Source organism: Siniperca chuatsi, linkage group LG8 (genome assembly GCF_020085105.1).
Source record: "Siniperca chuatsi isolate FFG_IHB_CAS linkage group LG8, ASM2008510v1, whole genome shotgun sequence".
In the NCBI taxonomy this organism is placed as follows: Eukaryota; Metazoa; Chordata; class Actinopteri; order Centrarchiformes; family Sinipercidae; genus Siniperca; species Siniperca chuatsi.
Window position 1 is genome coordinate 287628 of NC_058049.1, and position 19873 is coordinate 307500.

Below are 19873 nucleotides of genomic sequence, written 5' to 3' on the forward strand. Positions count from 1 at the left end.
TGTCAGTAAACTTAGTTTTTTCAAACCTAAACATCCTAAAGTGAAGAATATAACAGCTGAATACTATAAAACACTCACCTGTGTGTGTTTCACAGGTGAGTGTTTGAAACTGGGAACTTCATCTAAACTGGAAACATTTAAAAGACGGTGCTTTTCATTGGTTCCTCCCGGTGTCGGTGTACGTGTGATGCTTTACTGACCTGCCAAAGACTGTTTTCTATTTCAGTCCTCGTTACTTGCACTGTGAACGTGAAGCGGACTCTCGGAGGATTCGTCTTAACTTTGTCGCAGTATTTCTGTTTATCGCCCAGCTGCGGGAAACGAGCTCAAAGCATTTGTATCTGAATAATAATAATAATAATCTAATAAATCTGTTGGTCTCTGTGAGAAATAAACTAAGAGAAGCTGAGGGAAGTTTTCTTCTTCTTCTCACGTGTTTGAGGTTAAATTAAAATCTTCATGTCCGCTCACTTCAGATGTTTTTCACGACATTTATTTTATTTATTATGTAATAATCTTCTTTTTCTTTCGGCCGTTCCCTTTCAGGGGTCGCCACAGCGAATCACGTGCCTCCATCTAACCTTGTCCTCTGCGTCCTCTTCACTCGCACCAGTTAACTTCCTGTAATAATATTTCTTCATATTTTATTCTGTTTCATTGTTATTTATGTTTCTTGGCTTGCAGCACTAACTTTATATTCTCCTGTTTATTGTTGTGCACCAAAACACCAAGAGAAATTCCTTTGATGTGAAAACCTACTGGGCAATAAACCTGATCCCGATCCTGATCCTGATTCTGATTCTGATTCTGATCCTGATCCCGATCCCGATCCCGATTCTGATCCTAATCCCGATCCTGATCCTGAGTTCAACGTGGGTGTTGAAATGAACAGTTTGAATGCAGACTTTACTATTGAGAAGATCAAAAGTGATTAAAGAAGAACAGACGGTGCAGAGCGTCATGTGACACGTTTAACTAGAAGTCAACGATCCAGAAAGGTTTTTATACAGTTTATCAGGCTTTAATGCAGTTTATCAGGCTTTTTATACAGTTTATCAGGCTTTAATGCAGTTTATCAGGCTTTTTATACAGTTTATCAGGCTTTAATGCAGTTTATCAGGTTTTTATACAGTTTATCAGGTTTTTATACAGTTTATCAGGCTTTAATGCAGTTTATCAGGCTTTAATGCAGTTTATCAGGCTTTTTATACAGTTTATCAGGCTTTAATGCAGTTTATCAGGCTTTTTATACAGTTTATCAGGCTTTTATACAGTTTATCAGGCTTTAATGCAGTTTATCAGGCTTTTTATACAGTTTATCAGGCTTTAATGCAGTTTATCAGGCTTTTTATACAGTTTATCAGGCTTTTTATACAGTTTATCAGGCTTTAATGCAGTTTATCAGGCTTTTTATACAGTTTATCAGGCTTTTAAAGCAGTTTATCAGGCTTTTTATACAGTTTATCAGGCTTTTATACAGTTTATCAGGCTTTTATACACTTTATCAGGCTTTTTATACAGTTTATCAGGCTTTTATACAGTTGATCTGTTTTTTATACAGTTCATCAGGCTTTTTATGCAGTTTATCAGGCTTTTAAAGCAGTTTATCAGGTTTTTTATACAGTTCATCAGGCTTTTATACAGTTCATCGGGCTGGCTCAGTGGCGGCAGGTCAGTCGGCAGCCTGCCACCAGACGTGAGCTCGCGGTCTCTCCAGAGATCTTTGTGAGCGGTCGGGCTACATTCAGGTTCATCACCATAAGCTGTGGAAACAGACTGTGTTTCATGATTTATGTGAGCCTGAAGACGAAGTTCATTTCATGTGTTACTGATGATTTCAGAGCAGCACTATCTAGTGAGGAGTCCTTGTTTCACCACTACAGCAGCGTGTTACGGTCCGTGTGGGCTGCACACTGTTTACAGTCAGACATCTGAGCAGACACATAACATACTCCAGATATTCTGAATATGACAATAACACGTCACTGAAGGGCGGTTTCTGCATTGTTTCACATCTTAACAGCAGCTCCAGGTGAACTCATTCCTGCTGAACTTGTATGTATATAACGTGTTTTTAATCTGTGTCTGCTGGAACCGCGTGCAACACAGAGCGACGGTGAACCGGAGTCAAACTCCTGCGCGTTCACATGCCGGTTCTGGTCCTGAAGCTTCGAACACGCAGACTTCCGGCTCGCCGCCGGAGCGACGTGCTGACGTCACCCGCCGTACGTCGCGCGCTGTGGAGGAATGTGCGGAAACTTCTACACTTTTCTTTCTGCGCCGTTCGTCGAAGAAACAAAATCCCAAAGCTGGAAAAAAGTGAAGTGAAGTCGAGTAAAGTTTGGATCTGAAGAGTCGGTGAGTCTCGCAGCTGTTCGGGGTTTAATGCCGGACACTAACTGGCGCTGCGGCGGGCGTTAGTCGGAGCGGAGCCGCTGGAAAGTTGTTGGCAGTTTGGGGGAAAATGGAGGCGGTGAGTTGGTGAAGAAGGCGCTGTCCGGGGCTGATCAGGACCATGGCTAACACTCCGGCACCAACACCCGACTCCAGACGCAGCGCTCCAGCGCTTTACTGTAGCTTCACCGCCGAAAACAACAGGGGAGACCTCCGATAAAACTTCACAGTAACTTCAAGCTTCTAAATCAAAATGTCGCTGTTTGGTGCGACTTCTGCGCTTCCGCAAACTTTTCTGAAACACCGACAGAACCCGAGACGGTGTCCGAAAATCACAACCGCGACTCCGCGTGACCCTCCTGCGACTTCCCGCAGACTTTAACTGTCCGCACATACTTTACAACACATTTCAGCAGACAGCACAGTGGCCGACACTGAAGAACAGAACAATGAACGCTGTTAATCGCTCGTTAAATCCTCCGAAACCACTGCAGATTATCAGACTTTCACTTTTTAATCTTTAACTGACTGGATTTAAATAACCACCCCAAGTTTTACCAGCTTGTCGACACTAAAGTGGATTTTGTTGCTCCAACTGCGCTAAAACAACTTAAGTTAACTGTTAGCTCCCTGTGAAGAATCTCCCTTCACCAAACTCCCTTCAAGTTTAACTGTGTTTAAGATTTCATCAGATACTTGTCGATGGGCTGTTTGTTATCTGGCTGATTTGAGGTTTTTATCACTTTCTATGTTCCCAGTAAAAAATCCGTTTACTTCCCTTTTTGTAACTTTCGGCGATCAAACTATCGTCAGATCTGAATGTTTTCACTCTGAAACCATCAGTTTGTTAAACCTCAGACAGTCTCTTCAGTGTAATGAGTTAAAGTTGGTGTTTTCCAGAGGGACTTCTGAACGTGTTTTTTCTGTCCCTATGGCGCTGTCGACTGAGCTGTGGTGCTGTTTCAAAATGGCCGACAGACACATTTTCAGTGTGTGAGTTTCCACAGCAAAGTGTGATATCAGAAACTACATGAGATTAATGTGAAAAGTTCACTTTGAAATGAATGAAAACCGGAAGATTTTACATTTTCTAATCTGACTGTAACCTGTAACTCATCAGTTAGACTGAACAGCTGCTGGACTTTTGGCCAGATGAACCTACTGGTGGCCCCCGGGGCACAAACGAGCTCTGGGTCCTTGTGGTAGTTTGATTGAGCACAAATGTATTTAGTGATGTGCACCAGCGAGACATCAATATATACTGAAATATGGGGCCTCGAGCGTGTTTGGTTTCAGTCTGCAATGTGCTTTATTGCTGCATTAAGTATTAACAAACATTCACAATCAATAAAATGATCACAGACTGACTGCAGCACTTGGTCCAGGGACCCGGGGTGGTCCAGGGGCCCGCGGTGGTCCAGGGCCCCGCGGTGGTCCAGGGGCCCGGGGTTTATTTACAGCACATGCTGAGCACAGGATAAATGAGGACATTGAGGCTGATGTTCAGTTGGCTGAACAGCAAAATGTTTAATATTTTTTACTCTAAATTACTTTTAAAAATGCAGAATTATCAGAATCTGAAGCGTGTCCAGACCAATCTGTGAACTTCAGACTGGTGTGACTCTAAAAGTGTCCTAGTGCATATACACACATCAGAAAAGGCGAATTGTAAATGGTTTTCTTATTTTAAAAAGCCCTTTTCTGTCAGTTCATTCTGCGGAAAGTTTAATTTTATTAAAAATCCAAACTCTAAAAACAGAAGCATCAGTACAGCGGAGTGAGAAAGTGTTTGCCTTCCTGATTTCTGTTTGTCACTTAAATGTTTCAGATCATCAAACTAATTTAAATATTAGTCAAAGATAACACAAGTAAACACAAAATGCAGTTTTTAAATTAAGGTTGTTATAATTCAGGGGAAACTAAATCAAAACCTACATGGCCCTGTGTGAAAAAGTGATTGCCCCCTAAACACCAGCAAGTCCACCTCTGAATGGCTGAAGAAGAACAAATGAAGACTTTGGAGCGGCCTAGTCAGAGTCCAGACCTGAATCCTATTGAGATGCTGTGGCATGACCTTAAAAAGGCAGTTCATGCTCGAAAACCCTCCAATGTGGCTGAATTACAACAATTCTGCAAAGATGAGTGGGCCTAAACTCCTCCACAGCGCTGTAAAAGACTCATTGCAAGTTATCGCAAACGCTTGATTGCAGTTGTTGCTGCTAAGGGTGGAGCAACCAGTTATTAGGTTTAGGGGGCAATCACTTTTTCACACAGGGCCATGTAGGTTTGGATTTTGTTTTCCCTTAATAATAACAACCTTCATTTAAAAACTGCATTTTGTGTTTACTTGTGTTATCTTTGACTAACATTTAAATTAGTTTGATGATCTGAAATGCAGACTGCCTCCAGCTTACGGTCGAGTCTCTAATCATCCTCCATGTTGTCGACTCAGGTGAAGGGCTGAACTCAACATGGCCGCTCAGACGGTGTTCTCGGTGGAGATGTTTCCTGTCGGGGTTTCTATGATGGAGGACGGTCAGAGTCTCAGTGACATGCCCAGGAACACGCTGCCCGCCCCTCAGCTGGTGATGCTGGCCAACGTGGCGGCAGTGACGGCGTCGGAGGGCGGCGGCGGCGGCGGCGGTGAGGGCAGCGCCGCGGACGAGAAGGAGATGATGGAGCTGAAGACGGTGGGATGCAGCTACTCGGACAGCGAGGACGAGAGCATCATCAGGTCGGGAGTTAGTCTGAAATACAAACGTCATCGTTTATTCTTGTTATATTATTTAACTTGTTCAGTGTTGCATGTGGAAAAAAGATTTTTGTAGCCTGACTGAAAAAATTAAATCTGAGGAAAACGCGACAAACTGATTTGCCCAGCGTCCAGCGCAGATACTGGAAGACTGAGACGGACTGAAACCGTTCGCCTCCCGTTTGTTTCTGCTTCGTGCTAAAATAAATCAGGAAGTTCTTTCCAGGTTTTAGATCAAAAGTAAGAAAATCTAAACCACTAAATAATTTCACGAACGTCCAGCACTTTAAACATACCTCGACAATAAGTCTTGATGTTTCCTCTTTTTATTGCAACAGAGACGGTGATTTTATAAAAGCTGTCCACCTGAAACATCAGTCAGTTTACTCCGACCTCACAGCTCACCTACAGCAGCATTTTCCCATGATTCCTCTTTTGTATTTAAAGAGTAAAAAAAGAAAAACAGTGGAATGAAAAAATGCTGCATATTCAGATTTACCTATTTATAAAAAACAGCTAGTAACTCTTTTACTTCAAGTCTGTCCTGAAAGTCAGATTCAGTCCATCCCGATCAAGTCTTCAGTCATCCGTCAGATAAATATCAGTCAGTCAAATCAGTCCTCAGCTGTGGGAATTCCTCTTTTCCACTGTCACTAATGGCCGTGTCACCTGTGTGTCGACTCACCTGTGTGTCTCATCAGGTACAGCTACGACAACCAGAACCACAGAGAGGTCTGTATCATCGAGTACCCCGAGTCTCCGGGCCCGGGCATCCACGCCGTGATCGTGGGAAACGACACGGAGGAGGAAGGGGAGGGCGGTGGGGACAAAGCTGAAGACCTGTCCCATCGCGCTCAGCCCCGCCCCTCTGCCGCCACCAAAACACCCGAGCAGGGCCTCAAACACAAAGACAGCCCCGCCGCCGCAACGGAGAGGACAAAGAAGAAGAAACCCTTCCACTGTAAACCGTGTCACTTCCAGGCTCAGAACGAGCAGGAGTTTGTCGAACACCTCGGCACTCACGGCATCAGCAAGATGATGGTGGTGAACCGCGTGGAGGGGAGGAGCAAGACCAAGGCCAAGGAGGCGGAAACACCCGAGTCCCCGGCGCCGTCAGGCGGCGAGATGGAGAGCAGCGGGGAGGTGGGGGCTGCTGGGACAGCAGGTGACATCAAAGGGCTGATCAGGTGTGAACGGTGCGGCTACAACACCAACAGATACGACCATTACATCGCCCACCTGAAACACCACAGCAAGGAGGGCGAGGACCACAGGTAACAGCACCACAGACCACGCAGCTCCGGATCCTCAGGATCCCCGATCCTCAGGGTCCCCGATCCTCAGGATCCGGCTCCGTCGCATTTAGTTGTAATCTTTTCATTTTTAAAGATTTTTTTTTTGGCATTTCTGTATTTATCTGATAATCACAGTGGAGAGACAGGACAGGCGGGGGGGGGGGAAGAGGACAGGGACAGGTAGGGGAGGGGGACATGCAGGTGAGAACTCTGCCTTGCTACATGGTACGCACTCTGCCAGGTGAGCTGCCAGGTGAGCTGCCGGGCCCCCAGTCGGTCTCATCTACATGTTTTCTGTTTCTGAGTGTGAAATAGTGATTTAATCACGGCTCGTAAACACGGACGTAAACGATGCAGGATTCAAGTTATTAAAGTGAAAAGTGTTCGACATGTTTGTTAGAGCTTCACACTGAGTTTTGGAAACACTGAATGTGAACAGAAAGTCCACAGGGAGCTTTAATGACAGCAGCTGTGCTGGGTGATCGGATGTATTGAAATGATCGATCACAGGAGGCGGCGAAGGCTCGTCGCACCCTGTTTCATCTTCACGCAGTAAGTCACGTACGTAAGCTCAGACCTGAGTGACGACTGTCTCTGCTGCTGTGTGTCTGCAGGGTGTTTAAGTGCACTCTGTGTCCGTACACCACCGTCAGCCAGTACCACTGGAGGAAGCACCTGAGGAATCACTTCCCCAGCAAGCTGCACACCTGCAGCCAGTGCTCCTACTTCTCCGACCGCAAGAGCAACTACATCCAGCACATCAGGACACACACAGGTAGGACACACCCAAGTCTCTCGTCTGTCTGTAGTCTGACGTTGTTCGTAGACTCACTAGCTGCTCGAGGATCCTGGTTATGATCTGGTTTCTGGAGAGCAGGCACATTAGAGACCTGGACACTGTGATGTACACACCACATCCCCAATAAGACCAAAACCAGGACACTGATGTGTAAATGTCAGTCTGTCTGTCCCGTTTGTTCCAGAGTGAAATATCTCAGCATCTATTGGATGGATTCTCCAGAGGATCATCATTTAGCAGCAACAGATCTAACGTTTCAGTTAGTCCCAGCATGTCTCTAAAACTGACAGACTCGACAGGGTTAAAAGTCATATTCCAGGTGAACATGTGATGCATGTTGTGTTTTCTGTGTCTTACAGGTGTCCGTCCTTTCCGGTGTCTGTACTGCGACTACTCCAGTTCACAGAAGACCCACCTGACCCGACACATGAGGACTCACTCCGGTCAGTCGTCCACACTGAACTCTGTAAAATAAGTCTTAAAACACAGGAACCTGCACAGGTTAATAAATTAGTTACAGGACGGGGGACGGGACTTGTTGGTCTTGACTGGACGGTGACAGCCAGGTGTGTGGACTCGAGTCACAAGACTTGGACCAGAGTCAGACTGGAGTCATGAATTTGATGAATTTAGATTGGACAAAATCCAGGAAGACTTGCAACTTGACTTTTGACTTAGATTTTAAATGTGGTGAAGGGCACATAATGACTTGCTGGGACTCAACATAAAGCTCAGGACTTGGACTTGACTTGGGACTTGTTGACCTTTATTTGGGACTTACTTATCTCGACCTGAAACCTACCTGTCTTCACTCGGGCCTGGTCTACCGTGACTTGGTATTTATGCGTCTTGACCTGGGTCTTACCTATGTTGACTTGCCACGTGTAGATCTTGACGGTGCTTGAATTGACGGTCTTCACTTTGGCTTTGCTTGTCTTGACTCATAGCCGAGACCTGAGACTTTCTCGTGACCTATAAGACATTGACTTTGTCTCACCTCTGACAGCAGCCAAACAGAGTAAAACTTAAAATACTGAGAGATACAACTAGGAGACAGACTGTTTTCTGGTAGCAGTAGAGCATTGTTGTTGTTATTATTATTATTAGCAGTAGAAATAGGTTGATTGTTGATACGGTCATTTTTGTGTTTTCCTTCTTGTCACTGACTGTGAACATGTTTGTGTTTGTGTTGCTCTCACTGAAGCAGTCGATGTTGGATTAACATGGTAAAGTGATTAGCATCAGAGCTACATGCTGTGACTTCCTGTGTTGTGTTCCTGTCTGAGGCGTTCGCACTAAAGCAGATCAGTCTGAAAACACACCTCACGTCTCCTCTGTCAATTAAACAACAGACTTGAGTGCTTTTAGAAAACAGTCGGAGTCCTGTTCGACAGAAACACTGTTTTCAGGTTTATCTGCTCTCGTGTGGACATAAACTTCCTGCATGAACAGTCTTGTTTCAGAAGCGACAGATTTTAGACCGCTGTTAGAGGCTACATGAACAAACGCCGAGTCTGAATGATTTAAAATACATAACCAGTCACATTTTACACACAAAACAGACTCTAATGTCTGAATAGTTTGTTATGATGGAGTCTAATAATGTAGTTCAGCTTAGGTTTGACTGTGTAGGTCGAATAAAAATATAATAATAATGCTGTGTAGTGGAGGCCATGCACGCCGACTGGTATTCAGATGGAAAATCACATCAAGAACAAATCATCAGCCAATAATAATAATAAATGTCAGTTTATAGTTAAACATGTAGCGATACATCTGTGACGATATCAGCTGATCATTTTGTTGATGAATCAGTCAGACTCGCCTGCTGCATGAAACCCTTTGGTGTCTCACCTGTACGCTGTCACATTATCCCCTGCCACGTTTTGACATCTTCTTACCTTCCTGTGTGCAGGTGAGCGTCCTTTCAAGTGTGAGAGTTGTAACTACCTGGCAGCCAACCAGCATGAGGTGACCCGCCACGCCCGGCAGGTCCACAATGGCCCCAAACCTCTTTCCTGCCCATACTGCGAGTACAAGACCGCGGACCGCAGCAACTTCAAGAAGCACGTCGAACTGCACCTCAATCCTCGCCAGTTCCTGTGCCCTCTCTGCAAGTACGCCGCCTCCAAGAAATGCAACCTGCAGTATCACATCAAGTCCAGGCACTCCGGCTGCAACGTCGCCGTGGACATTTCCAAGGTCAAACTGCGTGTTAAGAAACCTGGTCCTGACGGTGCAGAGGAAAACTCCAGAGCAAGCAAGTTGGACAACTCATCCAGCGTCGAGGAGGACTTCGACATGGACGAGGATGACGGGGACGAGGGTGTGGACTCGAGCCCTATCAATCTGTCAATCAGAAAGAGCAGCCGGCCCAGCATCGCCCAACCGGGGCAGAGTGAAGCACCCGACAAGGCTCCGAAGAAGTCCAGTGTCTCTTCTGAGAAAGAGAAACTATCGAAAGTGAAGGACAAGGTGGAACCGGAGAGAAAGGTCACAACAAGGCAGAAGAAGATTGAGAAGGCCAACGAGAATCTTCTAGAGAACGCATCTGTCAAACAAACCAAGACGGAGACAGTAACAGCTGCTGTAAATACAGATAACAAGGTAAAGAGACGAGTCAAAAACCTGCCGGCAGAGAAAACAGCTGTCCAGGACCAAGCAGCAGTAACTGCATCAGAACAAGACCAAAAGCAGACAGAGAAATCTGACCAACAAAGATCGGACGAGGAAAGAGTAGTGAGGCAGAAAGAGGAAGAAAAGTTAAGACCTGAGAAGGAGAAAGAACATCAGAAGAATGACAGCAGTGGAAAGGAGAACAAAAGCGTCAACAGGTCAAGGAAGTCTGGATCAAAGAAGTCGGAAAAATTACCAGAACACGTTGAAGAAGCTCAGCAGAAACCGGACAGTCCGAAGAAAATTCAAAAGGAAAAGGTGGTGAAGGAAAAGGCTGCGAAGAGGAAAGCAGCGGAGGCTCTGGATCTTTCCAAAAGGTCCTCGTCTGAGACTCCATCCAAGGCCAGGCGTCTGAAAGCCACAGCTGCAGAGAACCTGCATTTGAAACCTGCTTCAGAAGACACGAAAAAGATAAATGGTGCCACTCCTACACTCCACAAGTCCAATGGGACAACCCCTGTGAAGCAGAAGAAGACCAGGAATGCCAGCAAGAAAGCTGGACTTCAACAAACTGTGGATCCACCTAAAGACAAGACGACTCGTCCATCCACAGACGCTCCAGAAGGATCCGATCAGCCGGACAACCCAACACAAACCACAGACTCTGAGCACCGCCCGACAGAAAACAGCCCTGCACAGAAGAAGGCCTCCACAGATGAAACAACTCCAGCGGCACCAGAAAAGACTCTGAACAAACCCTCGGAGAAGATGGAAGTTTCACCCACCTGCGGTTCAGGTGAGGACACACCTTCTCCGGCCGATGACCACCCTGCGCCGACGTTTGTTAAACCCACATCACCGCCTTCTCTGGTGCTTCCAGGCCAGCGAAGCAAACCTGCCGATCCAGAGGACGACGAGGGCATCCACAGCAGCCATGAAGGAGGAAGTGACATCAGCGACAGCGCTTCTGAGGGCAGCGACGACTCTGGCCTCAACGGCAACGGCGCTGGATCGGGTAAAATGGCCAACGACCCCGAAACGCCCACCGACGAGATCCCAACACCGACGGAGCTCAAGAGTCACATGTGCATCTTCTGCGACCGTACGTTCCCTTTGGAGGTGGAGTACCGACGCCACCTGAACCGCCACCTTGTCAACGTCTACTACATGGACAACACGGCCAAAGGCCAGAAATGAGGACCTGTATCCATGGCAACACATTCTGCATGGACATCTTGGTCTCAGCTTTTTTGCTTAAAGCAGAAACTTTAAAACCAAGTCAGGAAGAAACCGAAACAGAAAATACCAGTTTGCCCCAGTTAGCTGGTCGTTATCAACTGTCTTTCATGTTTGGTTTTAAACGTTAACAAACAGTTTGAGTGCCTGTAAATATAAACGGCCTCGTAACGAGGGGTCCAAGCACCAGCACTGTGGCAGTTTGCTAAACCCACTTTTGCTAACCAGTCTGAGGCCTTTGGAGTCAGAGACCAAATTGGTGTCAAAACTTTTTTTGGAGCCTGTTTGTTAAAAATCAGTTGCAGGTTTTAATTGTTCTGTTTGCAGCTACACGAGTTTGATCTTTGTTTCCACAGTGCCGTTTTTGGAAAAACCTTTTCTCTCACTCCAGATCCGGCACGCCCAACTGTAGGTGGGCACTGAACACCTGGATTATCATCAGGATTACCCTGTTTAAATGTCTTCCCAGTTTGTTTCCAGTGTGGTCATAACGCTGTCACATTTTAATTAATAATAACAATATTAAATGACCCAAATATGTTCCAGATTTTTCATACCGAGTTCGGTGCAAACCTGACGTTAAGTGGAGCTATGACACAGTTTTGGTATCAGCACAGCAAATAGTTCAAATGTCACCAAATCTGGTGCACAGAACCAAAATGTTCAGTATTGTCAAACTAAACTTGGTAAATGTGATGATGCTGCAACAGTTTACATTTAAAAAATAACTATTTGCTTTCTGTGGTTTCACGCTGCCGTGTAGCGGCCTTCCCGAGAACAGGCTCTGGCCGAGGCCTCGGGTCGCTGCTCCTTTGGGTCGGGTGGTGCTGGGTTCTTGGACCCCAGTCTACCTGCTCGCAGGTCTGGTGTTATGTTGCTTCACTCAGTGGCCGCTCTCTCAGATCTCATGTTCATCTGCGATTCACGTCTTTAACATGTCGTCGTCTGCAGCAGCAGATTCGTTAGCTTTCCATCATTTCGTCAAATGAATTTTTAAAACCATTTTGTAAATCAGACTTTTGTCATTCGACCGTATCGATGATGTCATGACCACAGCGGGATGTTGACTGATTTCATGTCACTACTGACACTCATCTGTGTAACTGAATCATTACATCATAAACATTTCACTCTGTTACAAGCTGCTGGGGATTGTTGTAATATACTGTACGTAGGTGAGGTCTGTCCAAATATTTTATATTTTCCATTTTTAAAAACATGCAGTGCCTTTGACAATCAGTTGTGTACAGTGATACTTTTTAGCTTTGTCCTTCTGAAGTTATTCTGATGTTTTTGTTTTTGGACCGCCGGTTAAAGTCTGCAGGATGAACTGCAGGTTTGTCCAAAGAGACCGTCGTGTGTTTAGTTTCCTTTTCATGTGCAGTGTGAACACTTGACTTACAGCTCCGTCACTTAGACATTTATCCAACAGGTCGCTCGATCTGCCGTCTTTGATTAGTTAAACGAGATTACACAGGTTATTGTATCAGCGTCATTTTATTTCTTAATACCACATTAGTCTTTTTTTTGGTGGCCGATGATGAAGCCTAAAACCTAAGACCTGGTCCTTTGGCCTAAAACTCTGTTCGGTTAAACTCCAGGTTGCTTCCTTGTAAATAATTCTGTGCAATATTTCCTTTTAGTCGAGAAGCCAAAGTGAACGTGGAGCTCTTCGTGATGTAGAAGTTTTCTCCTGGTTGTAAAGAAACTTTCATATCTCCGATGCGTTTCTACAGAGGAATGATGAACATGTAGAGGAATTATATTTCATCACTGTTAGAGGATATTTTGGTGGCAGTAACAACCTTCCACTGTTTTCTATGTGCTAGTAGTCATAACTTCCCATGAAGTGACTAAAACCAACCAGGGCTGTAACAATTATTGATTATTTTGAGCATTTATTGATTAATCATTTTGTCGTCAAATGTCCCAAAGAGACTCAGTTTACTGTGATATGAAACACACACACACACACTCTATTGTCTGAATATTAAAAATGACAACAGTCTTTATGTTGCGCTGACATTTTCCTGCGTTACAGTAAACAGACGTGCCGTCAGCAGTTGGATTTAAAAAGATAAAATAACGCCACGTTTATTCTTTCAAGGAGAAAAGTACTAATATTTTCCTAATTAATTAGTTACTAAGTAACAGGAGTCGGAGTGTGAGCGTCCTGTAACTAACGACAGATGAAATGAGCATATCTCCCATATTAAGTATTGTTATTAGACAGGTAGGCGCTCTTTGCTGTTTATTCTCCTCACAACCTAACAGGTTTGATTTCCAGTTGAATGATTTAAGTTCAATTTAATATCATATTTTATTCTGCTTTTTTTTTTTTTAAATAAAGATTTTCAAAATCAACTCATCAAATAATCATTTGTTTCTGTGCCTCCGTCTGGTCTTTACTGATGACTGCAGCACACATCCAGAGCCGTACACAAGTGGAAAATATATATATAAATATTATTAAAGTACTTATTAAATATTTCTGTCCACATTTAATCAGCATCACAGCAGGTTCTCTATATATTATGTTACGCTGTTACGCTGCGTTACAGTACATACATGTTACGTTGCTTTACGTTACCATGGAAACTCTAACGGATATCAGAGACCGGGTCCCCCTAAGTAATTAACGAGGTTTGTTTTGGAGAAGAAACATCACAAGTCTTTAAACCACGAATCTCTCAGTCGGGCGGAGTGACGGTCCGCTACAACAAGAAGTTAAACACCGGGCACTGTGCTTGTTGCACACCTACACCTTCCTGTCTACATGAGGCTACAGCAAAATGGCATCTTTCAGACGCATCCCAAACTATTTTAGAAAGTCAAGACAACTGAAAACGCCGTATTTGACACCTGCAACCATCTGATGTTCTGTATCCACCTGAAGGCAATTTGCTGTTGGCCTTGTACAGTACATACAGACGCTGTTGTGCCTCGGGATGTTTGTGCTGAAGACTCGCCCGGACGCTTGATACCATACGAGCCCTTCAGTGCCCAACGCCAGGGACCGCCCCTCAGTCTGAGCCGTTCTCATAAAGCAAAGACCGCCGACCCGTCGGTGGTGGGTGGCTCTGCCGTGCTTTTCGTTGTGTAGAATGGTTTATTATTTTTTAGAGTGAAACAATGTCATTGAAGTTTTGTAACTATCAAAGTCTACAGCTACCTATTCAGCATATTCACGCGGCATTAATACAGTAACGATGATGGATTCATCTGATCAGTAATCAGCAATAAGTAGTAATGTTCGTGTAACAGTGCCAAATTATATAAAAACATTAAAATATCTGTTAGCCTGGTGAAAACTAATGAAATCCCAGTCGTGACGCCATCACAGAAAGAAATCCTGAGTTTTAAACGACTGAACACAGTAACTTCCGTCTCTCGCTGAGGAAACTCTGCGAAGAAGGCCAGCTGGAGTCTGAGGCCTCCAACATGGAGCTCGTCATGCGCTTAAGGGCAGAAATGCAAGAAGCACCTACGAAAAGGTGTTGGAGGAGGTTTGGGGGGCATCAGGTGAGTAAAGGCTTATTGATGTGTACTTTTAAAGTTATTAAAATATTATTTTTAAGTCTCGATTCATATCCGAACAGTTTGTGCGGAGCAATGCTGCCTTTCGAAGGCGGGAGAGACTACGCCGACTACGCCGCTGCTCTCATGGAAACATTTTCCAAATGTGGCGGTTTAGGACTTCGCGAGAGGCTCCGTAAAACCGCTGCGACGTGAGGGATCCAGTGAGACTTCAGTCCCAGCGGAGGACGACCTGCAGAGGACGTCCCCAGAGGACGTGTCAATGGCAGCTTGAAATCCATTTGCCCCGGCTGAACATTAAAAAAAGATAATCCTGATACGAACGGTCGTCCGGACATCCACCAGCACAACGCACAGGACGAGAGGGACGTCCTGAGGACCGGCCCGGGTCCACTACTGGCCAGACCGGGTCCACTACTGGCCGGCCCGGGTCCACTACTGGCCGGACCGGGTCCACTACTGGCCGGACCGGGTCCCTGATGAGATGCGATCACCACCACGGCTAAAGGAAAGGCTGCGTGAGGCTGTCACAGCAGTCCGTCCTACGGCTCCGGCGACCGTTAGAAAGGTTCCGCTCGCTGTCTGAGCGTAATGAAGTCAAACAGCCGACGTTTCTCACGATTGAGTCACATAAGAGCCCGATACGTCACGTTGGCCCACCGCGGTTCTATCGGTTCTCATATCGGCGAATATCGGATCACAGTACGCCGATATGTTTCTTTCAGGTATGTAACGCAGAGAAAAATGCTTGTGGTAATATTTTGGCGTCTGGTTTATCCAGCAGTGCAGAAGAAGAAGAAGAAGAAGAAGAAGAAGAAGCTGTCGTTTAACTTCAATGTTCTTTAATAAAGTTATTTGTTTTTCTAATTAAACTGAACATTAAATGAACCCGTCTCGTGTACGTTACACGTGTGTGAAGAGATTCATCTGTAAGATTACAAGTTCTGAAAATCCAAAAATATTTATATAATTTACCTTTTGCACAGAAATACATACAGAGAAGATGTTTCAGTGGAAATGGCCACGCAGAGTAGAGAAGAAGAAAAAGTGGCGTTCTCGCAGCCAATCAGAAGAGACTCTACTGAAAGGGGGCGTGGCGTGCGGTGCCGCAGCCGGACCTTATTGGTGAAAAGGGGTAGTGATGGAGTTCACACACACACACACACACACACCTGTGTGTGTGTCAGGAGAGTCAGGAGGAAGCTCCTCCCACCTGTACCTCTGCATGTCCACCTGTCTGCAGGTGTCAGAGTTCACTTCTTCTTCTTCTTCTTCTTCACCTGCAACCTCTCGGCTCCGCGGGCCGACAGGCCGCCGTCCAGCAGCCCCGGCGGTCTCACCGGTTTGTAGGCGGCAGATTTTCGGACGCGTTCACCTTTCAGAGAGACGACGTGAGGAAGCAGCGGCGGCGTCCTCAGACTGAAGCCAGCCGCCTCCGGACCGTGAACCCTCAGAGACACCTGGTCCCCCTCTGCTGCTGTCACAGCCACCCAACCTGCAGACAGACAGGCAGAGAGACAGAGTGAGAGACAGACAGACAGGCAGAGAGAGAGAGACAGAGAGAGAGAGAGAGACAGAGAGACAGACAGAGAGACAGACAGACAGACAGACAGACAGACAGAGTGAGAGACAGACAGACAGAGAGAGAGACAGACAGGCAGGCAGAGAGACAGACAGGCAGAGAGAGAGACAGAGACAGACAGGCAGAGAGAGAGAGTGAGAGACAGACAGGCAGGCAGAGAGAGAGAGAGAGAGAGAGACAGACAGACAGGCAGAGAGAGAGACAGAGTGAGAGACAGGCAGAGAGAGAGAGTGAGAGACAGACAGGCAGGCAGAGAGAGAGAGAGAGAGTGAGAGACAGACAGGCAGGCAGAGAGAGAGAGAGAGTGAGAGACAGACAGACAGGCAGAGAGACAGACAGGCAGAGAGAGAGACAGACAGACAGACAGGCAGAGAGAGAGAGAGAGACAGACAGGCAGGCAGAGAGAGAGAGAGAGAGTGAGAGACAGACAGGCAGGCAGAGAGAGAGAGAGAGAGAGAGAGAGAGACAGACAGACAGGCAGAGAGAGAGACAGAGTGAGAGACAGACAGACAGACAGGCAGAGAGAGAGACAGACAGAGAGACAGACAGACAGAGAGACAGAGAGAGTGAGAGACAGACAGACAGGCAGAGAGAGAGACAGACAGGCAGGCAGAGAGACAGACAGGCAGAGAGAGAGACAGACAGACAGACAGGCAGAGAGAGAGTGAGAGACAGACAGGCAGGCAGAGAGAGAGAGAGAGAGAGACAGACAGACAGGCAGAGAGAGAGGCAGAGTGAGAGACAGACAGACAGACAGAGAGAGAGACAGACAGACAGACAGGCAGAGAGAGAGAGTGAGAGACAGACAGGCAGGCAGAGAGAGAGAGAGAGAGAGAGACAGACAGACAGACAGGCAGAGAGAGACAGAGTGAGAGACAGACAGACAGACAGGCAGAGAGAGAGACAGACAGAGAGACAGACAGACAGAGAGAGAGAGACAGGCAGAGAGAGACAGAGAGAGAGAGAGACAGACAGACAGACAGGCAGAGAGAGAGACAGACAGAGAGACAGACAGACAGAGAGACAGAGAGAGTGAGAGACAGACAGACAGGCAGAGAGAGAGACAGGCAGAGAGACAGACAGGTAGAGAGACAGACAGGCAGAGAGACAGAGAGAGTGAGAGACAGACAGACAGGCAGAGAGACAGACAGGCAGAGAGAGAGACAGGCAGAGAGAGACAGAGAGAGAGAGAGACAGACAGACAGACAGGCAGAGAGAGAGACAGACAGAGAGACAGACAGACAGAGAGACAGAGAGAGTGAGAGACAGACAGACAGGCAGAGAGAGAGACAGGCAGAGAGACAGACAGGTAGAGAGACAGACAGGCAGAGAGACAGAGAGAGTGAGAGACAGACAGACAGGCAGAGAGACAGACAGGCAGAGAGAGAGACAGGCAGAGAGAGAGAGAGAGAGAGACAGACAGACAGACAGACAGGCAGAGAGAGAGACAGGTAAAGAGTAAACATGTGAGGCCAATGAAACGTTTCAGTCTCTTCTTCTTTGTTGGTTTTTAAGTCCTGCGGTTGGACGTGTAAACTGTCTGACATCAAACAGCCAGCTGATGTTTACAACAAGCTAACGTCTAAAAGGATCAGTCACCTGACCTCGGCCCGCCGTCGCACCTGTGGAAGGTGTCAGGTGTCAGACAGCGCTCTGCAGCAGCGTCTCCATCAGATGATATGATACAAACCTTCAGATCTGCGTGGAGACGTCTGTCTCTGCTGCCGTCTGTCCTTCAGCTGGTGTCTCTACCTGCTGCACTCAGGTGTGTCTGACCTCAGAGACGAGCTGCTTAATAAAGGCTGGATATATAACTGAGGGAGCAGCTGGTGGAGGAGGCGCTCGTCCTCCAGCAGAGCTCCTCAGACTCCAGCAGCCCTGAAGCTGCTCTGGAGGCTCGTGGAGGCCGGACTCCACGCCGACACACTTCCTGTCACCTGTCAGCTGTCACCTGTCACCTGTCAGCTGTCACCTGACTCCTGTCGGCTGTCTGTATCGACGACCTGTCGGGTGTTTACCTGCAGACGACAGTTTGATGTCAGCAGCAGCCTCCAGGTAACCTCGACCCTCCAGCCTGAACTCCTCGGGAACCAACGCTGGAAAGTCCTTCATGCGCTCCGACCCTCCCAGAGGAACCTGAACGCAACACGACACAGACATCAGCATGGCAGCCCGTTGAAACAGCTGACTGCGACCATGTGACCACGGCTCAGAGTCTCACCCCCAGCAGGACGCGTCCCGCATGTTTCTCGTAAACACCGCCGGCTTTTTCCAGACCGGTGATGTGAACCGGGAGCCGACCGGAGGCCACGACCGAAAACCAGCAGGACTTCCCTCCCTGCGGAGACGAGATGCAAACAGCTGATCGTTAACTGCAGCGCCCCCCCGAGGCCGGAGGTTCAACACTCGTCAGAAAACCAAGATGGAGAGAACGTCTCTGTTCTCGCCTCTTTCATGAAACATTTTAACTCGTTTAGAAGCTCCAAAGACTTATTAGCATTACGCTAACATGCTAACATGCTAACAGTTAGCTGTCTCATCGCTGATTTCCATCTAACTCACAGGAAACTTTAACTTTAATTAGAAGCTGAACCGACCTGCAGGAAGTCGATCCTCGCCAGAGCTCCCAGAAACAGACTCGAACCCGGCTTCAACACGAACGTCCGCGGGACGACCGCCTGAGTGGGGACCACTGACATCACTTCCTGTTCTGTCAACAGGCTGAGGATCTGAGACAGACGGGGGGGGACACACAGAGAGAGACAGCATGAGATCTGACAGCTGATTGGTCGCTGGGTCTTTACTCGATGAACTGAAGTCGTAGAAGTTTTATATTATTATTATTATTATTATTATTATTGTTGTTGTTGTTGTTGTTGTCGTCGATAAGATTAGAGTCTCACATCGTGCTCCTTCATGATTCCAGGTGTGTCGAACAGCCAGTGAGCGTCTTTCAGCTCGTTGAAGGTGAACTCATCAGATGACCTGCTGGGAGCTGAGAGGTCACACAGAGGTCAGAGGTCACACAGAGGTCAGACAGAGGTCAGAGGTCACACAGAGGTCACACAGAGGTCAGAGGTCACACAGAGGTCACACAGAGGTCACACAGAGGTCAGAGGTCACACAGAGGTCACACAGAGGTCACACAGAGGTCAGAGGTCACACAGAGGTCACAAAGAGGTCACACAGAGGTCACACAGAGGTCAGAGGTCACACAGAGGTCACACAGAGGTCACGGGTCACACAGAGGTCACACAGAGGTCAGAGGTCACACAGAGGTCAGAGGTCACACAGAGGTCACACAGAGGTCACACAGAGGTCACACAGAGGTCAGAGGTCGCACAGTCAGCTTCCTGTTCCTCATTGTTACAAAATATCTGCTTCTTGATAAAAAGAAGCCTGTGGACATAAAAACTGGAGATCATTCGTCCAATCAGACGTCTCTCAGTGCCCTCACCTGTTGTCCTCGTCTCTCCATCTTCGTTTTCTCCAAAAGCCAAACTGTCGGGATCAAACTCGATCTCGTCCCGTCTGGATCCGACGTCAGACCGGAACGTTCTGCCAACACGACCTGGACAGGTGGACAGGTGGACATGTGGACAGGTGAAGAGGTGGACAGGTGGACAGGTGAACAGAAGCAGGTGGACAGGTGAAGAGGTGGA

At 46.9% G+C, this 19873-nt stretch overlaps 2 protein-coding genes across 4 annotated transcripts in view; one reads left to right on the forward strand and one right to left on the reverse strand.

The window, feature by feature from the left end:
- Positions 1–1970: 1970 nt before the first annotated feature.
- On the forward strand, positions 1971–13456 carry rest (RE1-silencing transcription factor). Of its 3 annotated transcripts, none has more exons than XM_044205741.1 (6): positions 1971–2473; positions 4847–5128; positions 5848–6420; positions 7056–7216; positions 7600–7683; positions 9156–13456. In XM_044205741.1, the coding sequence occupies exons 2-6, from the start codon at positions 4866–4868 to the stop codon at positions 11051–11053; spliced, it is 2979 nt and encodes a 992-aa protein (XP_044061676.1). In that variant the 5' UTR covers positions 1971–2473; positions 4847–4865; the 3' UTR covers positions 11054–13456. The 3 variants fall into 3 exon arrangements, with proteins under 3 accessions (XP_044061676.1, XP_044061673.1, XP_044061677.1); XM_044205738.1 differs by having other exon boundaries at positions 1975–2358; XM_044205742.1 differs by lacking the exon at positions 1971–2473 and adding an exon at positions 2499–2623.
- Positions 13457–15449: 1993 nt separating this feature from the next.
- noa1 (nitric oxide associated 1) overlaps positions 15450–19873 on the reverse strand; it is a 12369-nt gene continuing 7945 nt past the window's right edge. The window contains exons 6-9 of the mRNA XM_044205743.1: positions 18809–18940; positions 18433–18549; positions 18230–18347; positions 15450–16124 (exon numbers count right to left, since the gene is read on the reverse strand). Coding sequence (XP_044061678.1) covers positions 15883–16124; positions 18230–18347; positions 18433–18549; positions 18809–18940 — 609 coding nt within the window. The 3' untranslated portion in view covers positions 15450–15882. The remainder of the gene's footprint in view (positions 16125–18229; positions 18348–18432; positions 18550–18808; positions 18941–19873) is intronic.